Source organism: Elephas maximus, chromosome 4 (assembly GCF_024166365.1).
Source record: "Elephas maximus indicus isolate mEleMax1 chromosome 4, mEleMax1 primary haplotype, whole genome shotgun sequence".
NCBI classification, from domain to species: Eukaryota; Metazoa; Chordata; class Mammalia; order Proboscidea; family Elephantidae; genus Elephas; species Elephas maximus.
In genome coordinates this window covers 63,126,318-63,145,087 of record NC_064822.1, presented here as the reverse complement: position 1 = coordinate 63,145,087, position 18,770 = coordinate 63,126,318, and the positions used below count along the sequence as shown (strand labels likewise).

The window sequence follows — 18,770 nt, the reverse complement described above, 5'->3', positions numbered from 1 at the left end:
AAGGTGTCTAAGATGGCTCCTGTCCCAAAGGCCTCTGGGATTCATAGCAGGACTTACTATGGGGTGTTGCGGGATTCGTAGCAGGACTTACTATGGGGTGTCCCGGGATTCGTACCACGACTTACTATGGGGTGTCGCGCTGCACCTGTGCAGTCTCTCGCTCCCTGGGTTCGATTCCTAAGCTGCTGCTGCAGCCCTCACTGCTCTTGGTGGAAGGTCACACAGCAGTCACAGGTGGATGTTCTGCGCATGTCACATGTCGTTGGGGCTGGTTTTCTCCAGCTGCTTCTGAAAAATAGCTTTAAAGAAGTTTACAGGCTATTTTCTGATACCCTGCCCCATTTTTCTGGGGAATGGCTTTGTTTCAGTGCCCTAGCCCATTTTCCGTTACTCTGTTTGCAGTTTTAGTCTCATTAATCCTCAGATAGGCCAGCCATTGTTACCCCATTTAATAAATGAGGAGGAGATGAGGCTCAGTGGAGGTCCTGCCTGAGGTCACACTTTTGGCTGGTGGCAGAGCCAGGACCAGCAGTTGGGGACCTGGCCAGAATGGGGGCGTCAGGGCCCCAGGCAGACCATAAACCTAGAGGTAGGACTTACTCTGAGGTTTGTGTTGGAGGGGTTAATTCCTGAGCAAGTGGGAAGGTGTCAGGGGGAATTCTGGGTAAAAGGGGAGGGTTCCTAAGGAACTCTGAGCACTTACCAAGTGTCAGGTACTTTTTTTGTCCTTTCTTAATAAATCCTTACAGCGACCCTATGAGAGAGGTTATCTCCATTTTACTAGTTGGGAAACAGGCTCAGAGAGGTTAGGTTATGTTCCAAGACCACAGAGCTAAAAAGTGACCAATCTGGAAGAATATAAACAATATCACTGAGTTGTACATGTAAAAATTGTTGAAATAGTGTATCTTTGGCTTTGTATACTTTCACCAAAATAAAAATATTAAAAAAAAAAAAGTTTAAACTATAGTTATGTAGCTATGGGGGCGGGGGGAAGTGGAGAATTCTGTACTGGAACCCATTGAATTTGACTCCAAAGCCCGGGTCTTTCCGTTGCTGTTCCATTTAGGGAAGGCCAGCTGGGGGTGGGGAGGGAGGGAGCTTACTGCACCTTGGTGACCAGCTGGGAGTGTAAAACTGGCGGGCTGGGGGCACAAGGCGACTGGATCTGGAACTCCAAGCTCTCTGACTGGACTACAAACGGTTAAGAACCTTTAACCCCCCCCTCCCCCGCCTCCTCCCTTGGCTCTTCCTGTCCCGCGGATGTTGCAACACAGCCACACTCCCGTCCCCTCCCACCTCTTCTCTCCTTTCTAGTTTTCTCGGAGCTCTTCCGACTCAGGCCTTCGGAGTCCGAGGTCCCTGGACGAGGACGGGATCTCTACTCGCGCCTCAACTTTCGAAGTCCCGCGCCCCAAGGCCTAGGCTCCACCAGGGAACTCGGGACCCCGCGGACCCCAGGAGACCGCCGCCACTGCCCTGAGCCCTGATGGGGGAGTGAGAGGCCACCCTGGCCGGACATGGGCCTCCCCACCGTCCCTGGCCTGCTGCCGCCATTGGTGAGACCAGGGATCCAGAATGGAGTGGGCTGGGGCGGGGCAGAAGGGGGCGAGATCCCGGCTGGCCCCAGCCTCGGGCCTGCTCAACCCAAACACGGTTCACGTTTCCCCATTCTTATGCCAGTGCAGAGAGGGAGCCGACAAGGCCGATTATTTGAGGGAAATGGAGAAGTTTGAAAGGGAAAGAGTAAAAGGGAGCCCTGGCCCCTGATAGCCAAGGAAGTTTGGTGGGGCCAGGGGGCGTCCGGGAATGTGCGGCAGGTGATAGGCCAAGGATGCAGTAGATTTGGCGGGGGAAGGACAGAGTGGGAGAAGGAAGACCCGTCCTCTCAGTCCAGAAGATTCAGGATTCTGTCCCTCTGGTCAGTTGGCAAGGAGCCCTGGTGTCGCAGTGGTTAAAGCGCTCGACTGCGAACCGAAAGGTTGGCGGTTTGAATACAACAGCCTCTTAGCGGGAGGGCAGTCAGCTTCCTAAAGATTTACAGCCTTGGAAACCCTGTGGGGCAGTTCTACTCTATCTTACAGGGTCGCTGTTAGTAGAAATCCACCGGAACGCAATGGGTTAGGTTTTTGGTTTGGTTAGCTGGCTAGCCGGGCCTGTGTTAGGCTATGGCGAGGGAGGCTGCCTATGGAACCTGGTTGAGCAAACCCTGTTAGAGGGCTGGAGTTGGATGGCTAGTGAAGCCGGGAAGCTGAGTCCAGGAGAGGGTGAATTGTGGGGTAGGTTTGGGAGGCTACATAGTGGGGGAGTCTTTGGGAGTCGAGTGGGAAACTGTAAGGGGGAAGGACATCTAAGTAGAGAGCGCCCCAGTGCCCTCCCAGGCCTCCCACTTGGGGCATTTGTGGCCCTTCTGCCTGTGGCTCAGCTCCCAGGCAGGGTAGCCTCTGTTGGAATAACACCTCCACCTCCCCACAAGTAACTAGTACCACCTCCACCCAGTATCCCTGCCCCTGTCCTCCCAGCCCCCTCCCTGTAGAACTAAACAACAATCCTTTGGTTTCTCCTTTTTCAGCTCAGTTTGCGGAAGTTGGTAGAAAGTTGTTTTCGTCACTGGTCACTGGAAAATGTCCCTTTCTCTTCCCTCCACCTTGTTTCAGTGTATCCTTGATCTTCGCTCCTTGTCCTTGACTCATCTTTTCCAAATGCCCTGAGCCCCCAGATTCCCCATCTAGTTGGATAGATTATCCCTGCCTGTGCTGACCAGGTCTTCTCTTTCTCCTGGGCCCCTGCCCTTCCCTGGCCCACCTCTTGCTCCCACCATCTCCCCTGTCGTTGGCATCTTATACTCTCTCTCCCAATCATTCCTCCCTTTTCTATCACTCTCCCCTTCTCAGAGTCTCCTTTTTGAGACCTTTTTTTCTCTTATTCTTTCTTGCTGCCCCACTTCTCTGCTCTAGTGCCATGTTTCTAGACCCTGGGTACCCCAAGCACCTCTCTCTATCATGGTCTCACTGTTCTTCTCATTCGCTCACCTCCTGTCTCCCTACTCCCATCTTCTCTTCCTTTCTTTCATGGGTGTCCTGCCTCCATGATCTTCCCCCAGTTTACAGCCCTGACATCTTCTGTTCTCTCTTTGGGGTGGATCACCTGGGTTTGAATCCTGGCTGTACCATGTAATAGCTGAGCAAGTTACTTAACCTCTTAGTTTGTTTGTCTGTAAAATGGACATAATAGTCATTACCTCACAACGTTGTTTTCAAGATTAAATGGAATAATGTATGTTAAGTACTCATTGATTTATTAAGTGCCTGGGTGGTACAAGCGCTTAATGTGCTGGGCTGCCAACTGGAGGTTTGAGTTCACCCAGAGGCACTTCAGAAGGAAGGCCTGGTGATTTACTTCTGAAAAACCAGCCATTGAAAACCTTATGAAGGACAGTTCTACTCCGATACATGTGGGGCTTCCATGAGTTGGAATTGACAACTGGTTGTTGTCAGTCTTCATTAGGCACTGTTTTAGGCGCTGGGGTTACAGCAGTGAACAGAATTTCTGCCCTCATGGAGTTTAGTAGAGGACTGTTGTTTTTGTAGCTGCCATCTAGTTGATTGCTGTGAGTTGGGGTGCTGGCTGCAGATGAGGTACATTGGCTGGAAATCAAACCCAGGTCTTCCACATGGAAGGTGAGAATTCTACCGCTGGACCACCAAAGTCCACTAAACCAGAAAACCAAACCCATTACCACTGAGTCAATTCTGACTCATAGTGACCCCACAGGACAGAGTAATCTGCCCCACAGGATTTCCAAGGCTGCCACATCTTTCTCCCGTAGAGTAGCTGGTAGGTTTTAACCGGTCACCTTTTGGTTAGCAGCCGAGCTCTTTAACCACTGTCACCAGGGCTTCCAGCGCCCACTAAGACCAAATGAAACCTGTTGCTGTCGAGTTGATTCCAACTCATATCGACCCTAATGCCCACTAAAAAAAAAAATGCCCACTAGGGTGTAGAAAATAGAAAGCACTCAATAAACTTTAGCTCTTCTTTTTTTTTTAACGTTAGCTTTTATATTATTAGTATTATTGGTAATTACTCAGTGAACATCTGTGTCTGGAAAACAGAGGGTAAAGTTAGACTGAACAGATAAAGGAAAGTGCCTGGGGGCTGAGGCTGATCCAGCCCAGGCCAGGGTAGGACTGTTACTGGAAAGGAGCCCAGCTTGGAGCTGGAAGGGGTGGGGAACGAAGGGAGGTATGTAAGGCCGCTTTAGGCTGGCTATGAGCTTTGCAATGTCTCATTCAGTGGCCACATAGCACCCAGTGTCTGCTTGTGTGCGTTTGTGCACATGTGCATAAATGAGAGGGCCTGGCCAGTGCATGCACCTGCAGGTAGGGGTGGGAGAGGATAAGGGGAGAGTGTGACAAAGCAAACAGGAGACTGATCCCTGTTCTCACAGAGCTTGCAGTCTAGGAGCCAAGACCGCTTAAAGCAAAAAATGATTTCAGAACAATCCAGAGGAAAATATCCACAAAAGCATTGTGACAGATGTCGATGTCCCTGGGCATTGAGAGAGGCAGAACTGGGACGGAGATGAACCTCAGTGTAAGCTGCCTTTGAATTTTTAGGAGATCGCAGCTTTAGTGCTCCACTCCAGGAAACCCGTGACCTTACCCAGGCTGATTCAAGTGCCCTTCATCATCCTCCTACATAGATCAGGGGTCTACAATCCACTTGTCCCTGACCCAGCTGAGAGCTCTTGAGCATGTGAGCTGTGTATTATCCATCTCTGCCTCCCTGGGACCCAGCATAGGGCCAGGGTGCAGGCACACAGTTGTTGTCTTTCTTAGGTGCCATCAAGTCAACCCCACGTGACAGAGAACTGCCCCATAGGATTTTCTAGGCTGTGATCTTTACAGGATTACAACTGTGAGGATGCCGCAGGACAGGACAGTGTTTCGTTCTATTGTATTTAGGGTCACTATGAGTTGGAACTGATTTGATGGCACCTAACAACAGGAACAATCTTTGTGGGAACAGATTGCCAGTTTTTTCTCCTGCAGAGCCACCAAGCGGGTTTGAACTGGCAACTTTTGGGTTAGCAGCCAAGCACTTAACTGTTGCTCCACCAGAGCACATTCCTCCCCCCTCCCCGACCCCGTTGAATCGATTCTAACCCATAGCAACCCTATAGGACAAAGTAGAACTGCCCCATAGGGTTTCCAAGGCCATACATCTTTAAGTCACATCTTTCCTGTGGAACGGCTGGTGGGTTCGAACTGCCGACCTTTTGGTTAGGAAGCCAAATGCTTTAGCCACTGCGCCACCAGAGCTCCTTCCAGGGCACATCAAACCAAACCAGTTGCCGTTGAACAGATTCTGGCTTATAGCGACCCTATAGGACAGAGTAGAACTGCCTCATAGGGTTTCTAAGGAGAAGCTGGTGGATTCGCACTGCCAGCCTTTTGGATAGCAGCCAAATGCTTAGCCACCCTGTCACCAGTGCCCTCCCAGGGCACACAGTGCCCCTTAAATATTTGTTAAATGAATTAAGGAACAGGGACAAGGGATGGAATGAGGGAGGGAAAGCCTCAAAGAAAAATGAATTTGGAGCTGACATTTTAAGTCTCTGACTGGCAGGGTGGCTAGAAAGGAGGGAGGCAGAGGAGTAAGGAGACTGTGTGAGGGAGAATGGAGGAATGGAGAGATGGGATTTTGTGTTGGGGGTGGTGGTGGCAGGTAGCTGAATACCTTGTCTAGAGTGGAAGGACCATGTGGAGAAGAATGGCAACATTGGAGGAAAGGGTGAGGGAATAAAAAAAGAGTCTTGAATATGATCTCAGGTGCAGGAATTCATTCATTTGCTCATTGATTCACTCATTCAGAATATATTCTTTGAGGGCCAACTGCCTGGGACTGCTCAGAATAAAAGTGAAGTATGACAATAAGAACTTAAGCAAGGGGGGAGTGACCCAATGGAAATGATGTTTCAGATCAGGCCCTGGAGAGGAAGATTCACACACAGGTGGGGATGAGTTGAAGCCTGAGAGCAGATAAGAAAGCATGTGGGATGGATTGGAGCAGGGAAGAGGCTGGTGGCTGAGCAGTCCCTGGAAGACAGTTGCATAATCTAGGTGGTAGGCAGACTGTGGATGTGGAGAGGACTGAGAGACAGAAGATTAGGGACTGATGAGGTGACCTGACATACTGAATGGCAGCAGGGGAAGGAAGGAGGCCTGGACGGAGGCGTAACAAAGTTCTTGGCATTGGCGCCGTATATCAAGAAGTTGGTAAAATGACATTTGTCTACGGGAGGAGATTGATGACTTCAGCTTAGGGCATGTTAAAGGTCAGGGGAATAGCCAAGGGGAAGTGTGTACCTGACAGGCTAGAGTAGAAGTTCTGAAACTTTTTTCTACCTTCATAGCACTCATATAGGGGCCCTGGTGGTGCAATGGTTAAGCGCTCAGCTGCTAACCAAAGGTTGGTGGTGCAGTGGTTAAGCGCTTGGCTGCTAACCAAAGGTTGGTGGTTTGAGCCCACCCAGCGGCTCTGAGGCAGAAAAGACCTGTCAATCTGCTCCCGTAAAAATTACAGCCTAGGAAACCCTATGGGGCAGTTCTGTACTGTCAGATGGGTCGCTCTGAGTCCAAAATTGACTCCATGGCACCTGACAACAACAAACACTCCTATGTGCTGCTTATACTCCTCAGTGGTTCTCAGAAGGTGCATGGGCAGAATCTCCAGTAAGGGGGTGGGTGTGCGTGTGTGCAAAACTCTCCCCCCGGTAAGGGTGTGTTGTGTGTGTGCGTTTGGAAAACTCCCTAGAGATAAATATATTCCAACAGGGGTGGGAAACACTGGTTAACTGGATTTAGAGACAGATCGTTATTAGATCAATCAGTTATATTTATTTTGCCCCGCCAGGTTTCAAGGCCTGGTTCTGGGTGCTGAGAGGAAACCGAGGAGGATAAGACTCTCACTCTGACCAGAACTCTCTCTGATCTCTCATCTCACGGGGTTATGGTCTGTTTGGGGAGATCATATCTACTCACCCAAGATAATCATATTATGATAAGAACCAAAAAGCAGATATAGTTAATTCATTTGATTAAGGTTCACAGGGGCTGAGCTAAGGAGCTTGGATGGGGAAGTTTCACTGATGGAGGGCTTCATGGGAGGGAGATGGGACCTCAACTGGGACCTTGGTGGAGGTGCTGTCATGAGCTGCCAAACATACCGGCATTAAATGAACAGATTTTAATTTAATGAGCAGATTAACTTAGGGAGGGGGATAACTAAGCGGGTCCACATGAGGTGGCTGGGTCAGGGTTAGACCACAGGATCGATCTTAGTTTCCCAGCCCCACTGTGCAACCACAGCACAGGAAGTCACATTTTAAAGCCTCCCCCAGCGGAAGTTGTGGGGGAGTTGGAGGGGTGCTGGGGCCACCTCCTCAACTGTTTCTCCACCAGCCCCCGCCTGCATCCTGCCCTTCCCCTGCGCACTGCGCCAGGCTGGAGTCTGGTTGCTCAGAGCTCACCTCCTGTTTCTGGTGTTTTGCTTCAAGACGGGGCCTCCTCAACAACTACTAAGAATTGGGCTCACTGGAGCCAGCTGGTGCCAACAAATGATGCCTTTGTGGGGAGCCTCAGGGCCCTGGCTTCTAGGGGTCAGAGTGGGCTGGCCCGGGGACAGCTGCAGGTCCACCCTGAGAAACCTGGGCAACAGTGTTGGTTTTGCATTATATCCCTTCTTGCTTGCTCATCCCTAGAAGTGGATGTTCAGGGTGCTGGAGTTTTTCTTGTGTGGCCAGTGGAGCTGGGGGAGGGGCTGTGGAGACTCAGAACTGGACTTATTTCCTCAGGATTGTCTGGGGACTCCAGGGAGGCCCCCAAACCCAACACAACTGACCAGAGCCAGCCAGGCTGTGGGAATGCGGTGAACCCAGGATGAGAGGGCAGCCTTAGTTTGCTTCTTGCTTGAACTGGGGAGTGTCAGGGGGCTGGTGCAAGAGCCCAGGGAACGGGTTTATCAGAAAGAGACCTGGAGGAGGAACGGGGTGGGCGGGGCCAAGTCTAAAGGAAGGATGCCGAGGGGCAGCTGCGGGAGGGGTGGCTAGTGATCTGATGAGAGGAAGCCAGGGGTCGGAGGGAGACTTCCCTTTGGGATGGAATGGGTAGGGAGAGCCATTTCCTGAAAATGGGGGCCAAGTGGCACAGGGGTCCATTGCTTGGCTCTTTTGGGGGGAGGAGGAGAAAGGGGGCTCTGAATGGCGCTGAGAGGGAAAGACTGGCCCACAGGAGGAAGGGATCAGATGGGGTCCCGATTTCTGGCTAGTCCCTTCTGTCTTTCTGCTGACTCATGACCCTTGAGGAGCTGGGGAAGCAGTTAGTTCCCTCTCCCTCCTTCTACCCCCTCCCTCCTTCTGGCTTGAGTCACTGGGGTGGGGCTGCTGGGAAAAGATTTCCCTTTCCCGGATCTGACTTAACCCTCCAAGTGCTGGAGAGGGAGGGGAACAGGAGGCCTGAGAAAGCCAGGCTCTCTACCTCCCCCTCGTGGAGACCCATTCCCCACAGGCCAGAGACCCCTGAAAAGCTCCTCTAAAGGCTGTGTGGGGGCTGAAGCCTCCCAGCTCTTCTTCCTGACTCTGTCTGCTGCTTGGCTTTGCTTCAAGCCCCCTGATGGGATTCAAAGGGCCAGTGACCTCAGGTGCTCGGAACTGTTTTGTCTTCTGGGAAAGGAACCACAACTTTCAGGACTTTCAGGATTGGGAAGTTCTTCCCTTAACCACCCCAAACTTTTCCTGTTGCCCTGGCAGCTCCAGTCCTGTTCTCTGGAGAGATGGCACAGCGTGGGGGCTGACCAGCAAAAGCTGCTGCCCTCTGAGTGGGGGAGGAAGCCCCTGCTGAGGCTTCTGAGCGTGGCTTCCCCAGTTTGTGGCTGAGGCTCTGGCTTCCGGGGGTGCAGCGTCTGGCTGCAGCATCTCCCAGTGGGTGACTCGGGGTGTGACCTGCTCCAAAATGGGAGGCCACTCAGGCTGCAGGGCTGTTGCTGGGCTGCCAGGCCTTCCTTTCGCAGGCTGGGATTTCTGTGATCTGAATAGTTTGTTGCTCCCCAATGTTTAACATACTTAAAGAACATCCTCTTAACTTTACATAAGGTGACTCTTATAACCCAGGAGGAGAAAAAAAAAATCAAGGTCGGGGAAAGCCAGAAGCTAGTCAGAGATCAAAGAGCAAAGTCTGAGTTGGAGCTGAACACTGACTCCTGGCTTTGCTTTCCCGGTATTGAAGCCAGCAGAACAGGCAAGTGATTCAGCTGCCATGTGGTCGGCTGGCCTGAGGTTGTAAAACTTGCCTTCTAGAATGCCCTGGCGTGCAAAAGGCTACAGGCCTTCCTGGCGCACCCTCAATGCTAGCTGCATATGACTTAACATCCCTTTGCCCATTCCTGGAAACCCTGGTGGCATAGTTGTTAAGAGCCACGGCTGCTAAACAAAAGGTCAGCAGTTTGAATCCACCGGGCGCTCCTTGGAAACCCTATGGGGCAGTTGTACTCTGTCCTATGGGGAATCGACTTGATGGCAACAGGCTTGGTCCCCACCTAAGCTTTGTGATACACTCTCTTAGTTACCTAGTGCTGTTCTAACAGAATACCATTAAGTGGGTGGCTTTGAAGAACAGAAATTTCTTTTCTTACAATTCAGGAGACTATTGGTGGTGGCGGTTGTTAGTTGCCATCGAGTTTGCTCTGACTCATGGCCACCTTATATATAACAGAATAAAACATTGCCCGGTCCTACACCATCTTTATAATTGTTGGTATATTTGAGCCCATTGTTGCAGTTATTGCGTCAGTCCATCTCATGAAGGGTTTCCCTCATTTTCACTGACTCTGTACCAAGCATGATGCCCTTTTCCAGGGATTGGTCTTTCCTGATAACATGTCCAAAGTAAGCAAGATGAAGTCTTGCTATTCTTACTTCGAACGAGTATCCTGGCTGTACATCCTCCAAGACTGACTTGTTCATTTTTCTGGCAGTCCATGGAGTGCCAGAAGTCCAAATTTAGGGTGTGACTCTAGAGGGATGTCCTTCTTTGTCTACTTCAGCTTCTAGTACCTGGCAATTCTTAGAGTTCCTGGGCTTGTAGATTCATCTGCTGCCTTCAAAGTCAGACAGCATCTGCCTTTCCCCTGTTCACAGGTATAGGGATTAGGATTCTAACACATATTTTGAGGGGACTCAATCAGTCCATAACATCCACCTATTCCATCCTTGACCCCTGAACTTCCATCCTTGACCCCTGAACTTCCCTTTTACTCCCTTCCCCATATGTCTTTGCCAACCTGGGCTGGGGTGTTTGTGTAAATTTAGTGGTGGAAGGGGATGGAAAATGGAGTGTGAGGACAGGATCCTGAGTAAAGTTTTGATACAAATTTATAAAGAAACTCTCCTTTTGTCTCTACCCACTCACCAGGAATGGTTCCCACCAGAACATCACTCGCTTCTACCCTCATCTGACTTTTTTTTTTTTTTAACTGGTATCACACAATACAGGCAGGTACACAGATCCTCAGTGAATCTTCACCATGTGAACACACTGTGAACCCAGCACACAGGTGGAAAAGCATGTCCCCAGCCTTTGGGGCTGCTTGTTGGAAGTGCCAGTTTCTAATTAAAAAAAAAATTTTTTTTTTTTCTTGAGCATCTGCTCTGTGTCAGCTCTGTTAACTGCGGTGGGGGAACTCAGAATACGGGTCCATAGAGTCCAGGTCTGAAGCCTACTAGCCTTGAGTTGGAGGAACAAAATTAGCATCCAGAAAACAATTGGTCTGTATTCACCTGCAACAACAGAGGAAGGAGAGCCAGGAATAGGAGGAAGAAATGGAATGTGTGGCTAACTGCTTCCATGAACATCTGCCGCCTTTGCCATGAGACCAGAAAAACTGGATGGTGCCTGGCTATCATTGCTGAACATTTTAACGAGAGATTTTTCCTAATCAAAAGGGGGAAAACGGAGAATTTCAAATTCTCATGGAATCCAGTTTTTCTGGAGCCATGGAAAAGCTGGCTGAACCCCTGAAACTATTGCCCTGAGATCATTTTTAAATCTGAAACCAAAAGTAACCCCTGAAGTCTTGTTAAAACCACACAGTAGTTTAGCCTAACTAGTAAAGAATGTCTGCCTTGAGCATTGTGCCCTTATAAGATCTTCCTGTATGGGATCAAACTGACAACAACAACCAGAAAGCTTAGATAGGAAACTTAGGGGGCAGTAAGTTTCTGTTAATGGGGTGGGAGCAACTCAGAAAAGGATGAGAATGGTTGCACCACTCGAAGAAGGTAATCAGTGTCACTGAATTGTTCGTGTAGAAACTATTGAATTGGTATATGTTCTGCTGTGTATATTCTCAACAACAACAAAAAATACGTTATAAAAAAAATTAGCACCCAGGACAATAGAGAACAGTTATGCACTAGATTGTACGGTGTGCCAGCTCTCTAGGTTTAGAGGAAGAACACCGTTTGTGAGCAGGATGGCCTGGGGGGAATGTTCCACTGACCAGGGAAGCTGTGGGCTGGGGAGGGTTTCGACTTGTGACCTCTGAGATTCCTAACCCCTGACTCCCCTGATGGGTGATCTGATCCTTCCCTAGGTACTCCTCTCTGTCTTGGTGGAAATATATCCCTCAGGGGTTGTTGGACTGGTCCCCCACCTTGGGGAACGAGAGAAGAGAGATAATCTGTGTCCCAAGGGGAAATACAACCACCCTAAAAATAGTTCCATCTGCTGTACCAAGTGCCACAAAGGTAGGAGAAAGTGTTAACCATGAATCCCCCTCAGTTATGGGGGTCTGCTTCTTCCTTTGCTTTTCCCAGATATTTCTAAACCTGGGGTCCCTCCCTGCAAGTCCCCTAACTTTGCTCCATTTCCTGGGCTGGGATTTTCTTCCTCCTTTCTTCTCCTAGAGACTTGAGGGAAGTGGCCCTGGCCATGTTTCCTGGTGTAGGGCTCCTCCCTTGAACACTCAGCTGCAGCCTGACCCTACTGCCCAATCACAGGCACCTACCGGCACAGCGACTGCCCTGGCCCAGGGCTGGACACGGACTGCAGGGAGTGTGAAATTGGTACCTTCACTGCCTTGGAGAACCACGTAGCACAATGCTTCAGCTGCTCCACGTGCCGAAAAGGTGTGTCTTAGGAGAGGGCAAGGGCTCTAAAAGGAGCGTGGGTGTCTGGAGAGTCAGGTGGGTATTAACAGTGTATGGTGCATGTCTGTGAGGGGGTGCAAACGTGCTGGTGGGTGTGGGAGGGAATGTATGTGCATATGTGAGTGTGCATGGGTGTCAGCATCTGTTAGAGTGACACTGTAGGGCCAAGAAAGGGTGCAGGAAAAGGACAAGTGGAGTTAATATGGACATGGGGACACAGGACTCATGCGGTCTCTTCCCCTCCCTAGAAATGGACCAGGTGGAGCTCTCTCCTTGCACAGTGTCCGAGGACACCGTGTGCGGCTGTAGAGAGAACCAGTATCGGCGTTATCAGAGTCTCTCCCTTTTTCAGTGCCTTAACTGCAGCCTTTGCCCCAATGGCACTGTGCGTATTCCCTGTGAGTATTGCTGTCCTGTTCCCAAGCCCCCTCCTAAGCCCAGGGTTGGCCTAGTCCTTGCACCAGGGGGGAAGGTCTCCAACTTTCCGTATCATCTCCCCCATGAGGAAGCAGTTCCTGTCCTTTCTCCCACAATTCCTAAGTCTGAGCACCACTCTTCCACTTTGGCTGTCCATCCCCTGCCCCTCCTCACTCCTCCTCCTGCCCTCAGGGTGCAGGGCTGTCCTCCTTTAGCTGTGCTGTACTTCTGCCCACAGGCAAGGAAAAACAAGACACCGTGTGCACCTGCCATGCAGGGTTCTTTCTAAATGGAAATGAGTGTATCGCCTGTAGCAAGTGAGTATCCCTGCCGGCTGCTGGGCACGAGGTGAGGAGCATGGGGTGGGGTGGGACGGCTGTGGGGGAGAGCCACTAGCAGGGCAAGGGAGATACCCCAGGGTGCTCTGGCTCCTACTGGCTGTCTGAAGGGGAGACACGTTGTGTCAAGACACCAGACAGTCCCCCCTGCCCAACTTGTCCCTCAAATCTTAAGAAGTCTTTGGTGATTGAAGTTCATATCTCTGAAATTGGGATGCATCTCTCAGTTGATGACGTATCGTGGTTTAATTGGCAGATTTATGTTATGCATGTGGTGCATAAGTAGTGGTGCCTCTTACTACTTACTGATGGCACCTTAGGTTCGATGCAATACCATCTCTTTGGCTGGATCGTCTCATTTCCTCCTCTGGCCCCACAGAGGCTGCCCCTGCACACTCACTGGGCCCAGGTGCCCAGGGTGTGCTTGGGGATCTTCACACCATAAGGACAGAATGATGAACCTTAGCACACCTGTCCGTGACCCCACTTAGACCTATAACCAACACCTCGTTGTTGTTGGGTGCTGTCCAGCCAATTTATGACTCATAGCAACCATAGAACTGCCTCATAGGGTTTTCTAGGCTGTAATCTTTACGGAAGCAGATTGTGAGGTCTTTCTCCCACGGAGACACTAGGTGGGCTCGAACTACCAGCCTTTCAGTTAACAGCTGAGTGATTAACTGTCGCGTCACCAGGGCTCACTAACCAAGATCTAGCGCTCAGTGATTCTCTACAAATGCACAGGCCTTTACAGTTTACAACATGCTTTTACACACATTCTCATATCTGATCCTCTCAACAAACCTGTAACAGACAGAGGTACCAAAAACAACAACAAAAAAAACAAACCTGTTGCCATCTAGTCGAATTCTGACTCATAGAGACCCTGTAGGACAGAGTAGAACTGCCCCTTAGGGTTTCCCTAGGAGTGGCTGGTGGATTTGAACTGCCAACATTTTGGTTAGCAGCCATAGCTCTTAGCCACTGTGCCACCAAGGCTCCAGACAGAGGTAAGGCAGGTCTTAATTCCAGCTTTATTTAACACATGCAGAAACTGAGTCTAGGAGAGGTTAGGTAACAAGATCAAGATCTCTCAGGAAGATCCTGGACCTATACCCAGGTCTTTTCACTCACTCTAAATCCAGTGCTACTCCAGTAAAGGATGCTGTCCCCTTGGGTGGCCACCTGAGCTGCTTTTTACAGAAATGACTTTGGCTTCTCCCAGCTCCCTTAGTCCTCACTGTCAGCAACTTCCTATTTAAAGCAGCACTGTGTGTGATACACACCTAGGATAAATACTGCCTAACCATTTGCAAGTTACACAGAAACACAGCAAAAGCTAATTTATTCCCTTCCACTTTTTCCCTTTACATGGACTACCCCACAAGTCCCATTTATAAGGATGCTGCTACTTGTAAGGGTGGTGTATTTAGAGCACCTCTGGCGGCTGTTTAAAAAAGCCCTTCCCAAGAGGTGCTCCTGTGTGTGCCTACCTTGTGTGTATGTAAATGACCTCCCCACTTCCCCTGCCCTCTGCCCTATTACTTGCGCCTTTTGGAAGGACCTCCTATTGTGGGGCAAAGAAGAAACTCTGAGGCCTCGAGTTAAATGGCTTGGGTTCAAACCCCAGCTTAGCCACTTAATCGCTCTGTGACCTTGAGTAAGTTACTTAATGTCCAAGCCTTAGTTTCCTTACCTTTAAAGTAAGGATAATGACACCTACTTTGCGAAGCTGTGAGAACCACAAAAAATAGCTATAAAGTGCTGACACAAAATTATTTATTTTCCAGTTTTTCCCACCAAGCTTTGTCCCTTCTTGAAAAAGCTTTTGTACCCATTCTCTGTGGTTCTTAGCATGATGGTGTGAGGTGGGCACGAAATGCTTCTTTCTGCTTTCAGACTTCTGTGGGGGACTCACCCTCTAAAGGTCCTTCCAGGCCTGCCTTGCCACGGATCACCCCCTGCTGCCCAGTAATAGCTCCCCACATGCGAGAAGATGTGCTTGCTTGCTCTAGGGTGCTCTCTGGCTGCCATCTGCCATATGGATTTAAAAAATTTTTCACGTGTACATTTGACCCCTCTTCCAGTCAGGTATTATATTTAAGTAGCGTCATCTTGAGAAAAAGCCCTTTAACCTCTCTCTGTCACAGGAGTCTCATGATATAAAACAATGATAAAATAACAATACAATAACTGTTACCATTTATGGGGCACTTACTCTATTATCGCTGAGTAGGAATCGACTTGGCCATGATTTTTTTTGTTTTCTATGTCAGAGTCCCTGGATGGCGTAATGGTTAATGTGCTCAGCTGCTAACTGAAAGGTTGGAGGTTTGAGTCCTCCCAGAGGCGCCTCAGAAAAAAGACCTGGCAGTCTACTTCTGAAAAATCAGCCATTGAAAACCCTATGGAACACAGTTCTACTCTGACACACATGGGGTTGCCATGAGTTGGAATTTTTTTTAATTGAACTGTAGATGAAGGTTTACAGAACAAACTAGTTTCTCATCAAACAGTTAGTATACACATTGTTGTATGACATTGGTTAACAACCCCACAACACCTCAGCACTCTCCCTTCTCAACCCTGGGTTCCCTATTACCAGCAACTTCTGGTTATTCTATGATGGGCATACTTACCTCATTTACTCTTCAATCCTGAGAAGTGGGTATGATCCCTCTTTTATTGATGAGGAAACAGGCTTAGATGTTAAATGACTCGTCTCGAGTCATGCTGCTAGTCAGTGAATGAGCTGGAATTGTATCTGAACTAACTGCTTTTAACTGTTTTTCTACACAGTCTTTTCAAGGTGCCTTCCGGTTCTAAAATTAAATGATTCTGTGATTAACTATGTTTCATTCCTCTGCAGTGATTCTCAGTGATATAATTAAATTTCATTATAGCAAGAGACAGCTAAAATATTTGTAAAGCAGAGAATTCCCAACAATCTGTGGCTATTTCCCCATGTTCCTCCTGTGGTAGGACCCTACTCACTAGTGTCATCTGCTTTTTTAGCTGTAGAAATGACCAAGATTGCGCAAAGCTGTGCCTGCCCCCAAGTGAAACTGTTAAGGGCTATCAGGACACAGGTGAGGAGAAATAGCCCATGCTCACCTGCCCTCTCCCTAATCCTTGACCCTCCACCTGTCCACCCGTCCTTGCTGTCTTCTGTGCCCTGTCTGACCACAGTCTACTTTGCTTCCAGGCACCGCAGTGCTGTTGCCCTTGGTGATCCTCTTTGGTCTTGGCCTTTTATCCCTCTTCATCTGTATAATGTGCCACTACCAACGGTGGAAGCCCAAGCTCTACTCCATTGGTGAGTGGGGCCTTTGGGAGGGGAAAGGGTGCTGGTGGGATGTGGGAGGGGCTTTGGTGGCTAGATGGACTAGCACGGAAGGAGATGAGAGATTTCCTGCCAAGGACTCCCGGCAGGAGGTGGTGGCCCTGGATGGCTGGTGAAAGGTCATGCTGCATCAGTAGTTCTTTCGTCCCTAGGGCCACACAGGCCCTGAAGCATGTCACCACAAGTCTCCATAGCCATCCCCAGTAGAGATTATGAGAAGGGGGAGGGGGGTTGGCAATGAGATGTGAAGAGAAGTTTGTGACGTTTTATTTATTTTTTTTCTCAGTTTGTGGGGAACCGACACCTGTAGAAGAGGTGAGGTGAAATCAGGGACCTACCTGAAATAGCCAAACCACCTGGTATCAACAACAACAACAAAAAAATCAACAAAGGGCTCCCCTAATTCCCTCGAGCCCCACTGAGCATCCAAAGAGGGTGGGGTTGTGCTTCCTCCTCCCCGCTAATGCTGTGCTTTCTGTCTTTCAGGGGGAGTTTGAAGGAGTTATTACAAAGCCCCTAGACCCAGGGTACAGCTCCTCTTCAAGCTTCAGTCCCACTCCGGCGTTCAGTTCCACCCCGGCCTTCAGTCCCACCCCGGCCTTCAGTCCCACCCCAGGCTTCACTCCCACCCCGGCCTTCAGTCCCACCCCGGGCTCCAACTTCTCCCCCCTGGGCTGGTCCAACTTAAGGAATGCATCACCTCCCAGAGATGTGGCCCCACCCTTCCAGAAGGCTGGCCCCATTCTCACCGCGGCCCCTGCCTCCACCCTTACACCCACCCCTCCTCAAAGCCCAGATGGTAAGTTCCTAGTGGGATCCCAGCGCGGGGCTCAGGTGGAGCTCCTAAGCGGCGCATGCGCCGGGAGCGCCTGGCTGGAGGCTCAGGGTTCTGCTTAACCCCGCAGCCGACCCAGCGATGCTGTATGCTGTGGTGGACCATGTGCCCCCGACACGCTGGAAGGAGTTCATACGGCGACTAGGGCTGAGGGAGCACGAGATCGAGCGCCTGGAGCTTCAGAACGGACGCTGCCTGCGCGAAGCGCAGTACAGCATGCTGGCAGCCTGGCGACAGCGGATGCCACGACGCGAGGCCACGCTGGAGCTGCTGGGCAGCGTGCTTTGTGACATGGACTTGCGCGGCTGCCTAGAGGACATTGAGGAGGCACTGCGCGGCCCCGCCCCCCTCGCCCCAGTGCCCTTCCTCCCCCGATGAGGCCACGCCTACTGTCTCCTGGGCGGGGCTTGCCCTTGTGACAGTTGCTTCCTGCCCAGGGGCGGCCTAGAATGATCCTGCAGGAAGGACAATCCTACAAGCCCTCTTGACTCCTCTTTTTCCTGGAGAGGAAGGGCATGGAGGAGCAGCCATGGGCTTGCAGCCACTTACTTGGTGCTACCCACTCCGTGTATATAGTTTTTCTCAGCGGTGTGTGTGCGAGAGGTTTGGTGCATGTGTGATCGTGAGGGTGAGAGTGTGCTGTGAACCCACGTGGGTGGTTGCAAGGATAAAGGGCGCCATACCTCATACCCAGGTTGGGTGTGAAGGACCCAGCATGGCTGCGTTAGGGACCCCTGAGCCTTTTCACAGTAGATAAGCAATTTTGTATCAATCATGTTACTCTAATAGAAACTTGGCACACCTTGCCCCCTGCCTGGACAAGCACAGAGTAAGCTGAATTGTCTCAAGGCAGGACAAGCACAGAAAAATGTGCTGGAGCTGCGTATGGATTTTTGTAAATACACTAAAACTGAGTTAAAACTGCTCCTGGAGGGAGTGGTCTGTTTCTGGGGTTGGTGTGGGAGGCCTGGACAGAGACCTGGATCCCGGTGGTTGGGATGGGAAAAGCCCTGAGCTAGGGCTAGAGAAAGGACTCCTAGTGGCGCAGTGCTTAAGCCGTTGGCTGCTAATGGAAAGGTGGTGGTTCCAACCCATCAGTGGCTCTGCGTAAAGATTACCGTCTAGGGAAACCCTAGGAGCAGGTCTGCTCTGTCCTATGGGGTTGCTATGAGTCCGAATTGGCTTGACGGCTCACAACAGCAAGGCCAGAGACCCCGCCACCTTTCACACCCACTGTCAGAGAAACAGACGGCCGTCACTCTGACACCCCTCCCTCCCAGGTTCTTCCCATTTAGCACTAGGTAGCCATTTTTATGCACAACTGTATGTGAGAATCAGGTGTGTCTATGATACATAAATTTACAGTTGTTGATCCCAAAGCCCATAGAGGAGGGAGGGCAGGATGCCTGGGCCAGGCTTCTCGGCAGGAGGTATGGTCCTTGAGGTAGAGTCCAGGGGTAACGTGCGCTCTTGGGGTGAGGTTTTCTCTGGGAGAAATGCCATAGGTCCTCGGTGTCCCTCACACCTCTCTGAAAAAGAAAGGAGGTAGCTGTTAGGTAAAAGCGACAGTGAGAGCATGAGGGTCAGACGTGGGTCAAGAGGGGCTGAGGACCCGTCCCTGCTGAGGCC

The 18,770-nt window shown here is 50.4% G+C and overlaps 1 protein-coding gene across 1 annotated transcript; it reads left to right on the top strand.

Moving 5' to 3' along the window:
* Positions 1 to 1,274: 1,274 nt before the first annotated feature.
* Positions 1,275 to 18,066, top strand: TNFRSF1A (TNF receptor superfamily member 1A). Its single transcript, XM_049882259.1, has 10 exons — positions 1,275 to 1,559; positions 11,653 to 11,806; positions 12,059 to 12,187; positions 12,457 to 12,606; positions 12,864 to 12,942; positions 15,979 to 16,052; positions 16,169 to 16,279; positions 16,593 to 16,621; positions 16,793 to 17,105; positions 17,212 to 18,066. The coding sequence occupies exons 1-10, from the start codon at positions 1,521 to 1,523 to the stop codon at positions 17,517 to 17,519; spliced, it is 1,386 nt and encodes a 461-aa protein (XP_049738216.1). The 5' UTR covers positions 1,275 to 1,520; the 3' UTR covers positions 17,520 to 18,066.
* Positions 18,067 to 18,770: the final 704 nt, after the last annotated feature.

Coding starts and splice junctions, on each gene's coding strand:
- TNFRSF1A (XM_049882259.1), top strand. CDS start 1,521: ATGGGCCTCCCCACCGTCCCTGGCCTGCTGCCGCCATTG. Junction 11,807..12,058: donor CTGTACCAAGTGCCACAAAG/GTAGGAGAAAGT, acceptor GCCCAATCACAG/GCACCTACCGGCACAGCGAC. Junction 16,280..16,592: donor GCCCAAGCTCTACTCCATTG/GTGAGTGGGGCC, acceptor TTTTTTTCTCAG/TTTGTGGGGAACCGACACCT.